This window comes from Ictidomys tridecemlineatus, chromosome 10, assembly GCF_052094955.1.
Source record: "Ictidomys tridecemlineatus isolate mIctTri1 chromosome 10, mIctTri1.hap1, whole genome shotgun sequence".
In the NCBI taxonomy this organism is placed as follows: domain Eukaryota; kingdom Metazoa; phylum Chordata; class Mammalia; order Rodentia; family Sciuridae; genus Ictidomys; species Ictidomys tridecemlineatus.
In genome coordinates this window covers 6018614-6031648 of record NC_135486.1, presented here as the reverse complement: position 1 = coordinate 6031648, position 13035 = coordinate 6018614, and the positions used below count along the sequence as shown (strand labels likewise).

General features: G+C 38.3%; 1 protein-coding gene across 14 annotated transcripts in view; it reads right to left on the bottom strand.

Moving 5' to 3' along the window:
* Prrc2c (proline rich coiled-coil 2C) overlaps positions 1-13035 on the bottom strand; it is a 79950-nt gene that overhangs the window by 23576 nt on the left and 43339 nt on the right. For all 14 annotated transcript variants that reach the window (XM_021722663.3, XM_013356151.4, XM_013356149.4 and 11 more), the window contains 6 exons: positions 12463-12673; positions 8744-10993; positions 6635-6843; positions 3540-3694; positions 1678-2500; positions 1219-1304 (listed from right to left, as the gene is read on the bottom strand). In XM_021722663.3, coding sequence (XP_021578338.2) covers positions 1219-1304; positions 1678-2500; positions 3540-3694; positions 6635-6843; positions 8744-10993; positions 12463-12673 — 3734 coding nt within the window. The remainder of the gene's footprint in view (positions 1-1218; positions 1305-1677; positions 2501-3539; positions 3695-6634; positions 6844-8743; positions 10994-12462; positions 12674-13035) is intronic.

Genomic DNA, 13035 nt, shown 5'->3' with positions numbered 1-13035 from the left:
GAATGAATTAGCCATCTAGAAAGGCAGACAAAGAAAGTACCCATAAAAAGTCAACTTCTAGCGTACAGGTCAAAACCAAAATAGGACAGTGAGGCTGAGGCACACAACTTTTGGAAGGAGTAGAGGACAATGGACAAGTAGGGGGCTGGATAGCACGGGACTTGGTTACAATAACTTAGTTTATTCATAGAGAAAGAAACAAAACCCAAATGAAATTAGGGACAAAAGTTCAACTATAGCAACTACTCTAGAGGCTGAGGTGGGAAAATTGCAAGTTTGAGGCAGCCTCTGTAACATGGTGAGTCCCCATTTCACAACAAATACACACATATTCTGACCTAAGTATATTGTCAGCATATTTCTTTGGAAATTCCTTAGGTACTTTCCCCAATATGCTTTTATCCTTAGCACTTATCACCATGAAGCATACTGTATCTGATCTTGAGCAGCACAAAAAAGGAAAAAACTGTCATTTATTTTGATTGTCCCTTACACTACAATGAAAACCCTATAAGGAGAGTGTCTTTAGTCCCAGTTTTGAAAGTTTACAGTTAGAACAGCAAAATGGCAAGTGCTTAAATGAATATTAGTTCATTTAATGAATGCAGCAGCAATGGGTGCACTGGTATATGCCTGTAATCCCAGTGATTTGTGAGCTGAGGCAGGAGGATTGCATGTTCAGCCTCAGCAAATTAGCAAGACCCTGTTTCAAAAAATAAAATAAAAAGGTCAAGGAATGCAGCTCAGTGGTTAAGAACACCTGGGTTCAATCCCTGGTATCAAAACAAACCCAAACCCAAAAAGGTCATTTTCCAATAATGCTCATGCTTGATAAATTATGGCTGAAACAATAACTTGTAAGCTAGAAACATGGTACAAAATCCAGAAAACAGTAATTGCACTTATATGTTTTGTCACACAAAGTCTTTTTTTGAGACTAGAATGCAAACAAATGCTTAATCTTTATATGTCTAGGAGTGAGACGGAGCTTATAAATGTAGAAGTCTGGTAGCATTAAACATCACTTTGGAATTTATTAGAAACATACTCAGGTCTCAACCCAGACCTAAAGGACCGGAAACTATAGACATGAACTCAGCAATCTGTTTTAATAGGTTTCTTGGTGATTCTCAGGCATACTAAATATTTTAATAATAATTAAAAAAAAAAAAAAAACTGTCTCACTAACTCTACCGATGCCAATAAGCCTATACCTACCTCTGATGAAGTAGCTGATCCAAATGATGTTAAGGGCTTATTCCATGCACTGACTGCAGGTGGCTGTGGCGGACTAATGGGACCCACTAAAAAGAAGACAAGGGAATGTCTTAAAATGCATAAGTTAATAATTTCTAGTCCATTAAACTTTCTCATAATGATAACCAGACAATAAAACAATGACTTCTCATGTCACACATTCTTACCTGCCCCCCCAAATCCCCCTCAAAGTTGTGTTTTTTTAAACCAACAAACTATGTCCATAAGTTACACTATAGTTGTTAATCATGCTTATTTTAGAAATAAGGACTTTTAAGGAAAAAAGCTAAGAACTACTATTACTGCTTTCTACTATGAAGAGTGAGATCAGAAAAAACTTAATTTTATAAATAAAATGAAAAACCAACTTCTGTATTCCTGTGCCATACCACACCCCTCATGTCTCTGTTGCCGACTTACATTTCTTAGAGATGTCATTCAGTACAGCTGGGGAGGACACCTTGTTATCCCATAATTCAGCTGTAAGAGTGCCATGTGACTGTGGAGTCTGGATGGATTTTCCTGTGGCTATGTAATCTGGGCCATTAGGTGCCTGAGCTGAAGGTAGCCTAATTGAAGGCGGTGGCTGTTTTGAAGGCTGTGTTGAAGTCTGTAGTGGATTCTGCACTGGTTTGTGGGTCTGTGCCTGAGTCTGGGCTGGAGTAGTAGGGGCTGGAGCTGGGCTTGGAGTTGCAGCTGAGGCTGGGACAAGTGGGACTGGGGCTGCTGGGGATGAGACTGAGGCAGTTGGCGTGGAGACAGCTGGTACAGTTGGGGCTGTGACAGCTGGGGCTGGAGCTGGAACTGAAGCTGGTGCTAGGGCTGAAGCAAGGATGGGAATTGAAGCAGAGGCCAGAATGGGGACAGACGCTGGGGCTGACACTGAGGCAAGGATGGGGGCTGTAGTGGGGGCTGAGGTTGAAGTGGAAGAAGCAGCAGCTGTGACTGCAGTGGAAGTGGAGGCTGGAACTGGGGCTGAAACTGAGGTCAGAACTGGAGCTGCAGCTGAGGTCAGAACTGGAGCTGGGGTGGAGACAGGAACTAGAGCTGTGGGTGATGCGAGAACTAGAGTTGCAGTTGAGGCTGGAACTGGAACCGTGGGTGGTATTAGAACTGGAGCTGAGGTCGAGGTCGGAGCTGAGGCTGTCTGCTGGGTCCCTGTAGCCTGTTTTTTGGCAAACCTGGGAGGAAGCTTAGAAGTTTGACTTCTTCCTTTATCATTTGCATTCTTTTTGTTCCAGACCTTTAAAAAAATGATGGAAATTGTTTTGTTAAAACACAGCTGAAAGTAATAGTTCGAATATATACTGTGTATACTGTCTTTTTTTTTTTTTTTTTTAATGGTACTGGGAATTGAACCCAGGGGTGCTTCATCACTGAGTTGTATTGCAATCCCGTTTTTGAGACAGGGTTTTGCTAAGCTGCTGAGGAGGCTGAAATCGGATCCTCCCCTATCATCCTCCTCAGTCATTTGGATTATTGGTGTGCACCATAGTGCCCTGCTCATGCATTAAATTTTTAACAAAATAAACTACTGATAACTTAGGTCTTTTACTTTACACCAAAGAGGTACTCACAGAGCAAGCATGTCAAGGCTACTAAAGAGATTTTAAATTATAAAAAGCCATGAAAATACAGAAAAAAAGCCAAACTTCACACACTTTTGATACATAGGTCCACAATTTTTTTTCCATAGTTCTGAAATTAAGCCTATTTGGCAGCAAAACCTAACCTGAGCTGATGAAAGGCTACTTACCTACTTCATTCAACTAGTGTGTTTGTCACAAAAACATTGATTTTGGGAGTGTAACCACAGAGGGCACACACACTACTTTGCCTTCAATCAACAAGAATAAATGACTACTGAAAATATCTGGCTCCAAGGGCTGTTGGTTCAATTAAACTCAATAATTTAAATTGTTTCATCCTATGCATTTAAATAAACTAATTTAGTTATAATAGGAATTTTTCTAGGCCAAGAGTCTATAGTTTGTTGGATCAAGGCATTTGTGTTCATTAGATTTCCATGATCACTTAAAACTATCATGAAGGAAATCACATGACTAATGCTAACATATAAAATACACTGTTGAATTTAACTAAAGATGGTATACAATGATTATATTGTAAATTTACCTAAATTCTGGTTAAGAGAGTTGAAAGTTGTAAAGATGAAATCACTCAACACTTAGAATTGACTTTACCAGTAGATAGAAACTTTGATTTGCTAACATACTTTAGACAATAATTTAAATAGTGAGAAACTGAAGGGAGTTTTCAACCTGTATGACTTGTTCTTCCTTTTTCCGGCGTTCCTCGTCCTGTAAACGTTTTTGTTGTTTTTTGGACACCACTTCAGTAAAACCATCATCATTCAAATTTGACTGGGGGTCTTCAACTACTGTTACTTCAGGATGATCATCAATTATAACAACACCTGTAGTTGTGAAAAGAGATGTAATGAAAACAAAGGGCAGGGCAGTAGAGAAAGAAAAGCTAGAGATTTGGCTTTTTTAATTTACAGGATAATCTATTCCCCATCCTAGTAAATGGCCCTTCATTAATAAAATTTGAAAAGATTTCATAAGAAAGGTTAAAAGATAAAACTCCTCAAACTGCACTCTTTGAATGACATGCATTTTTGTTCTCTGTAAGCCATATAAACACTAATGACTTAAAAAAAAATCATGATTATCCTATGACTTAACAACTCCTACCTCTCGACCTCAGGCGTGCAGTTTTTAAAAAAATAACAGTAATTTACCTCATTTGCATTTCCCCACTCTTTAAAAGGTGGTTATTGCTATTACTTTCCTTTTTCAAAGGATGAAGGAAGCTCTGAACACCTAGCTGATCTATTATCTACTGAAGGTAAGGTGACTGTTATAGCTGGTCTTTGGAATCTTAATGCCCCTATTTCACACAGATAACCTTATCTATAATACGTGGTTGTTAAAACAAATGAAATTAACATGAATGTTCCATGTGAACATAAGGCAGCAGAAATGTACATACAAACTTCAAAATCACCTAGTTGATGATCTCATGTATTTTCAACTTATTGTCCAAGTAACCATTATTTAGGCCATTAAAAAAATTTTTTTAAAGAGTACAAGAAATCTAAATCTATTAAATGGCATTTCAAATAAAATTAAATTAGTTCAGGTGATGTGATTTTTAGTTATAACTACATGTTCAAGAACGCGTTCACAGGCAATCCACAGATAATTCTTTTAAGAGACCAAAACTGGCATTTATGTAAAGAAAATGAAAAAGGAATACTGAGACTGGTTTTTATTCTTTACAAAATGATTGTCACTGTTTTTCTGATAAGAACTTGATTTTTGAAAGAAAAGAACCCAACTCATTTGAATTATCCAAGACATTTTTACTGAAGAAATTTATAAATGTAAAAATGGAGCATGTGGGGACATAGCTCAGTTGGCAGACTGCTTACTTCATACACACATGGCCCTGGATTCAATCTCCAGCACCACCACCAAAAAAAAAAAAAAAAAAGGGAAAAAAAAAAAAAAGAGCATGGGCTCATTTCAATGAAAGGTTTTTGTCAATTGTTTTAAAGGATGTCAGTGCAAGCAAGGTGAGGAGGCCTCATGATTCTAAATTCACCTCACTTTTCACATACAGTGGTCCTGTCCTCACAAACCTACAGTTTTACTCTCTAGGTTTTCAGTTACCTACAGTCCACAAATATTAAATAGAAAAGTCAAGAGTATGCTGCTCTGAATACTGTGATGGAGTCTTGTGCCATCCTGCCTGGGCATAAATCATTCCTTTGTCCAGTACACCCATGCTATCTGCCCATTAGTCAGTCACTTGTTAGCCTGTTACTAATTTATACATTAAATTTTATCTACAATTTCAGACATCTACAGGGGTGTTGGAACATATCCCCAGTGGTAAGGGAGATGACTATAAATTACAGTGTGTGTGAGAAACAAGCCTCTCCTCACAGCTATGCCATAACTTACTATTTTAACTTTCTTGAGTAGAAGCTTCTTTAGACCTTCTGAAAGGTTATTTGGGCCTTTATGTACATTTGCGCATACTTTCTGATATTTTCAATAGTTGTTCATGTCTGGTTCTTTGCAACACTTTAAGCTATTCAATCACTGCCAATCTAAAGATGTCTTAACATTTAAATATAATTTTAATAAATTAAGCACTATTAAGATGGCTGTCCTGTGCATTATAGGATGTTTAGCAGTATCTCTGGCCTCTACTCATTAGATTTCAGTAGTACTCCACCCCAGGTGGGAAAATTAAAAATTTCTCTAGAGCTGAGTGTGGCGGCACATATCTGAATTAAACCAGTTCAGGAGGCTAAAGCAGGAGGATTTCAAATTTAAAGGCAATTTTGTGAGACCCCTTTCTCAAAATTAAAAAACAACAACAACATAGAGGAGTAGTGATGTAGCTCAGTGATAAAGCACCCTTGGATTCAATTCCCAGTACTGCAAACAAAACAAAACAAAACAAAAACCCTCACAACTCCAGAGACTGAGAAAATATCCCCGGAGGTGCAAAATCATTCATGTTGAGAATCATTACTCTAAATGATCTAACTAGAAATCCTTAAACATAAAATGAAGATCAGTTTACTTTTCCATACAGATGTTGATGGTCTGGGGAGTATATGTTAATACTCACTGGTCTAGAAATAAGGTCCAAGACCTGGGCCCCAATTGGGATTTTATACAGATAAATAACCCCGACTTAGATGAATAATGTTACCTAACCTAACTTTCCCATTACAACTACCTAGTTTTAACCAAGTAAATCTCCCAGTTTTTTATATTCAGCTTTAGTTTCATCTGAATGAATGGCAAACAGTGCATTTTCACATTTTAAATCATTCTACTAAAAGAGTCCTCATCCTAATTCTTTTGTTATGTCATCCCCCACACTGGCCACTCACCACTTCACAGCTCTACTAAAGCATTTCTCCACAGAAATGCCATCATTGTAGTATTACTTATTCCTGACTTCTCCAGTCTGAAAACAACTTTGCCAAGGTTATTACTCATTAACATTTTTCCCTTTTATTTGTTTATTAAAGAAATAGAACTTGCACACATCTAAGCAAGCTTAACACTTTGTAACTGTTTGGCAAGCTGAGGTGTATTAACCAACTGTCTCCTTTATTAGGAACAACAGTAAAACCATGATGGATTATCTTCAACAAAATTTGTACCAAGCATTTAAGGTTAGGCTAAAAGTTGGTGTTATTTTATTTTATCAGTATTTCACAATCAGCCTCTTATCTCTACCATAAATGTGTCTTTCCTTCTCTGATGACTTCTTTATAGCACTGACTTAAATGTAACACACAAAATGAAACAAGTCCAGAACATACTTGCATAATTGTTGAGATCAAACTGTGACAAAGCATCTACTTTCTCTTTGGGCTTCTTAGGACCTGGTTTTGCATCCTCTCGTTTTTTCCCAGCAGAATCCTTGGAATTCTTTTGTCCTGTACCATTAGGTGCTCCCTCCTGGTGGTGTGCAGAGCCTCCACTGACAGAGTCAACACCAGCTATGCCTGCTGACTGATCATCAAATGGCCTACAAAAATAATTTGAAATATTACTACCTTCATAACCCCCAACAAAAGAAAAATAATCTTATTGACAGTTTATCAAGTTTAAGATACAACAGCACTGGGATATAAGACTCATTTAAATCCAATCCAATAAGTCTTCATGACTCTTGAGTGGGCAATTCACCCAAACTGAGCCTCCCAATCAAAGCAGACTAAAGTTTTCCCCCAGCAATTAATTCTAGAATTCTAATTATCCCCAGAAGGCTTTTACTGTGCTCAAGCCTATCCTAGTATAAATGAGCTACTTAGCAAGCATTATTTACAGCAGAAAATTCCTGTTATTTAGATCAAAGTATTCACAACAGATTCTCTTCCAATGTGGGATTCTCATAAAAGTGAAAGTTTAAGGAATAGTCTATGTCTACACAATGCACGATATACATATACATTTTAATCAGATTTATACATCAATGTAAACATATTAAAGAAAATCTTTAACATGGAAATAGTTCACTTCACAAGCCAAATGTATTATTAGTTTGGCTTTCTTAACAATGTACAGGTTTTTAAAAAATTTCCAAGAGAAAATAAAACAATAGAAAATGGTCTTATTAATTCGATTTCATAATAGCCTAAAGTATTACTCAAAATGACAGCTTACCAAGTGCCTGACATGACCTCAAACACTTAAGAATGAATTCATTTCTTCCAAACAGGACTCTAGTAAAACATTTGTTTTACCTATAATCAGTTACTGCTATTTCTGCAGGTTCAAAGTTGTTGCTTCTACAAGGCACAAAAATCAAATCAAGATTTCCCCTGAATCATATTATTTGAAATACTGCAGTTGCGGAATTATTTGGTTCAGCATTTATTTATTTTTAATCTGACCTCTTGGCCTTAAAAAGGTATATTCACATTATGAGTTAAGCAGGCACTCAGGAAAGAAAACTGGCTACATAATTTCCCTGGAATCTTTTCTAAATGATCTGGAAAGCAAAAGCATTTTCCCTGATGAGAATAGTAACCTGAAATGTTAAGTGTGAAAATAAGGAATTCAATATTGCCAAATAAATTCTTATCAACTCAGACTCCAATTCTGGAAACTTGGTCTAACATAGGGGAACACCATAATAATGGTTGATTACAACACAATGTTAAGTGCATTATAAATATTATCTCAGTAATTATCACACATTGAACACAATCACTTTTTCTCCATTTTACTGGTGAGGAAGCCACTATGAAGTACAGAGCCTTGGTTTGAACCCAAGCATTCTGAACCTTAATTGCTACTTTATAATGCTGACACTAAAATCAACACTAATATATTATATTTACTTAAAGGACTGTTTCAATGGCATTTATGTTATAGGTGGCCTTGGTGGTTAGGCAGAGATTTGTTTTCTGGGTCTTTCTCTGACTGGATCAACTAAATTCAAATAGTTCTGCAAATTCAGAGGGGAATATAATTATCCTAAGTTTCAATATGATTCTTGAGAAACTGGTGTATGGTGACAAGAGTATATAGTTACATAATTGAAGTCTCAGAGGACACCTGTGCAGCACCAGTTTTGCAAGTACAAACTAATAAAGGAGGCTACTCATCAGCACTAAGATGACTTAACATATTTGACATTCAAGACCTGTACATATGACCTCACCAAAAAAAAAAAAAAAAAAAAAGACTTAACAAATGAAGATGCTGCATATGTCCTTCCCTGGGTATATAATTTTCTAAAGCTACACATTCCTAAGAGGACATAGCATGTGATGCTTTCTAAGAGGCATTACCCTGTTCCTCAAGCTTCATTACGGAGAGTATAATGTCTTCATCTTCTATTCTAGACTGGCTCCTTGCATCATTCAACCAAGTATTCTACTGTCAGCTTCTCTTAGTCATATTTATACCAAAGTACTCACCCTCTTTTTCCACTTTTTGATGGTGGGCCACTTCTTCTTTCATTCCTCGGACCTGAGAAATTCCTTCCTGATTTGGGTGGGCCACTGTTGCCACGTCTATTCTGGCGATCCACGCCAGGCCTCTGACTGGAGAAGCTTCTTTTCGCTATTTCCCTCTTTGGAGGCAAGGTATTCTCACCAGTCTTTACAACTGCTTGTGCATTCAAGTCAGCATTTTTTTTTTCATCCCTCTCCCGCCTCTCATTGAAATCACTGCTTTCAGAAGCTGTTTCCCACTCTTCATTTGCCTGATCTGAAGAGTTCTGGTTCGATAAATCTGGTGTCTTATTCCCAGGAATATCCCCAGCAGTACTGGCTGGTTCTTGGGCCAGATTATTAATGGTGCCATTTGTGGGCAAAGGCACCTCATTTGTTTTTGAAGCAGCCTCCCTCTCTCTTAGCCTTCTAAACCGAGGCGGCTTATCTTGCCTTGGTGGTCGGGTAGGACGCTGCCTCCGGGGCCGCTCTCTGGCTGGGTCAAATTTCCGTTCAAATTTTGGAGGCCGTTTATCTGCTGGTATAGGAATGAACTGCTCATGTCTTCTTGGTGGCTCTCCATCTTCTGGTTTAGGAGCTTCTGTCTGCCTTGGGTTCCACTGATTGTCCCGATAAGCTGGTCTTCGTAAGGTAGAAGGACGCGATGGACGGCCTCCAGGATCCCTTCCACCTCGCCTAAAAGTCCCTCCTCTGCCTCGTCTTGTAGGCTCTCCTTTAGGAAGGAAGCCTGGTTTCAACTTATCATCATCCCTAACATAAGGCTTTTCAAGTGGCCGGTTATCTATTCGGACATGGTTTTCAGACTTGAAAGAAGACTGGGGCTTTATGGGTTTTTTGTTTTCAGACCGTTCTTCTCTCTTGGGAAGTTTGCCTTTGCTTAAACTATCCTTGTCACTTGCACTTTCATGAACTTCACTGTCTGTGTCAGTCTCTGAACCCCGCTGTCGTCTTCTTTTGGGGACGACTTCAAAGTCAGAACTCTCACTTCTTGTCTCACTTTCTTCTCGTTGTCTCGGAGGGCCTGAGGGCACGTGCTCTGTTCTTGGCTTGTTGTCTCTATACTGAGGATAATCACGAGTGTGACCTCTTCCACCCCTGCCACGCCCCCCATAAGAGCCTCTGTAACTTCGACCCCTGGAATAATATTCACCTCTGCCTCGGCCTCTGTATCCTTGTTCTGGAAACCAGTCTCTATCTCTAGCTTCTTTCCAGTATGTCCTGGGGGGTAAAGTTGACTCTTTTTTAACTGCTGGTCTTGAATCTGGTCGAGGTCTCTCTATACCAACATCTTTGCTGATGACTTTCTCAGGCTGTTTTTCTTCTTTGACTGTTGGTGCTGCAACAGTTTGCTGGTTTACAATTTTAACTGCAGGCTCCACCTGAACACTACTTACAGTTTCCACAGGCTTCTCAGTATCTTGAGATGGCTTGTGAGTCACAGCTGAAGTTTCTGTGGAAGGAAGTTTCTCTGGTTCTGGCTGCACTGGTGGTGGAACTGACTGGGTCTGAATTGGTGCAGGAGATGGTGGTGGGGGAGGAAGAAGGTCTTTCTTTTCCGTCTTTTCAGGTTTTACAACTTTCTCCATGACCTTTTCGACCTTTTCTCCTTCTTTCTCTTTCCTTTGTTCCCGTTCCTCTTTCATATCTCTAAGTACAGGTTTTTTAATGGGACCTGATCTTCTCACAGGTCTATCATTACCTTCTTCCCTTCTGTTGGAGCTTGGTCTTGGGCCCCAACGAGTTTCTGATTTGGATTTATAAACCTTTTCAGGTTTTGGTCCTTCAGAAGAACGTAGAAAGCCATCTTTTCTTGGTTTCTCCTCTGGCCTTTCTGCTAGATCTTTCGAATCAATGCATCTACTTGTTACTTTAGGAATGCTCCCAGACGGCTCATTTCTTTGCTCTTCTGATTTTTGAGCATGATTAGATCCATGGGAAACACTTCTTTTCCGGGAAGGCTGACTTTCTAGAGCTGAAATTCGCTCTTCTGGAGGAGCGGACAAGGTCTTTGGATCAGGTCCTTCAAAACAAGCAGACTGATTATTTTTATCAGCATGGTGAGGTCTAATGTCTTCCACAGATCTGCTTAAAAACTTCTGTACATCTGTCTCACTTGATTCTCTGACAAAGTCTGCTTCTGGATGAGTTTCCAACTGACTGTGTTCTACAGGATAAGCAGTGGTAATCTGTTCCTGCTCCAATGCATTTTCAGGCCTATAATGATAAAAGTTCAAAGGCGTAACCAACAAAGCAATCTTTCCCACATGTACATGGTATGGCAAAAATAACCCAATTTAAAAATACCAACTATGGACCTGAATCATAAGAAAATCTCCAAAAGATCAGTGCAGGATGGAGTTGTGGCTCAGTGGTAGAGCGCTTGCCTGGCATGTGTGAGGCCCTGGGTTTAATCCTCAGCACCACATAAAAATCAATGTATTCATATCCCCAAGAGCCAGGACAGGGATACAGTTTAAATGTCTATCCACAGCTGAATGGATTAAAAAATGTAGTACAGACATATAGTGAATGTTATTCATAAATAAAAAGGGAAATACAGCCATACACTACAACATGGATAAATCTTTGAGCCATTCGGAAAAATACCACGATTCTGCTTATAGGAGGTATCTAAAGAAATCAGATTCATCAAGTCAGAAAGCAGAATGGTGGCTTCCAGGGGCTGAAGGTAGTGGAGAAATGGGAAAAAATGGATGCTTCAATATTAAAGTTTCAGTTACACAAAATGAAGTAGTACTGAGGCTCTGCTGCAGAAGATTGTGCTTACAGGTAACAATATCGTGGGCCTACTACCCACTACTGGGAATTGAATCCAGGACTTCACATATGCTAGGCAAGTGCTCTATCATTGAGCTACAAGTACCCTTTTAAAATACTGACATAGCATCCTGCTAAGGTGCCCAGGCTGAATTCTAATTTCAAATCTTTGGGCCTCGGCTTCCTGAGTAGCTGGAATTAGAGAGGCACGTGCCGCTACACCTGGCTAGTACTATACTGTACACTTAAAAATTTTAAGTAGGTAGATCTAATGTTATGTGGGGCTTTTAAAACTATAATAAAAACTAAGGAAAACAAATGTTTAGACAATGTTGGTGTCAATTGCATCAAGTTTAATAATTTCTACTTAGAATGAAAGAACAGAGTGAGTCCATAGGTTTCAATTATAATTAGAAACCATTATCATAAAAATATGCTCCATAAAAGAGTGGAAGTTCTAACTATATTGTTAAAATTGTTAGAGGCCCCACCAATTGCCTGCCCCTTTAAAGAATCCTCACAAATTAGTATTTCTCCTTAGCTTGGTCTTAGAAATTTTCCAAGATACTGATAATCAAATGTCTACAATTTCTCACTAGAAGAATTACTTCAATACTTTAGCCAGATGACATAAGCATGGTAGATACTTTTAAATTTCTCTATACCTGTCAATAAAGATTTGCTAATTTTAACACGTAATGTTTAAGTTTCAGCATCAAATGAAGTTTCCAGAACAAGTTTTAAAAAATGCCATTCTCCATACAGAGATGCCATTAAAAAGAAATTGTGTCCAAAAATGAAATGAAGCATGCTATAAAAGGAAATATTTATGATCTTCAAGACACCGAACAATTTTCTATCATGTCACTCCATTTGGTCTATTAATAATTTTAACAATTTATTACCTAATACCCTCAGATTCTTCAGCTGCCTTGGGAGTAGCTGCCTGCTGATGCTCTGCGTGAGGATAGGGATCAGACCCCCACATCACACGAGGCTCGGGAAGAGAAATAGCATGATCTCTTGCAGATCGAGCTATGTGCTCGAATGACTCAGAACTGTTTGGTGACCCTTCCATCTGGTCTCTTCTCATTAGTGGTTTAGGGGGAATCATTCCTGTAACAAAGGATTAGAAAAAGATAAAATTTCAATTAGAGAAGTGCAAGAAACAAAATCAAAATAGACTACTAATTATCATTTGGCATTCTCTACACTTATATATTTTTCTAAATAATTAGAAATAAAAAAACTATATTACTGTAATTAAAAAAAAATTGAAGGAAACTGTATAAAAGCTGTTCTGTAAATGATATTTCATTATTGTTGTTGCAACAGATTTCATTAAAAATTAAGGGAGCAAAACCCCCAACAGCAGCATATTTTAAAGCAAAAGAGTATTATACCAATAAAAAACAGGCATCAAACACTGATTCAAAGAACATTAACACAAAAATCATGAGAATCACACCAACAGTGAC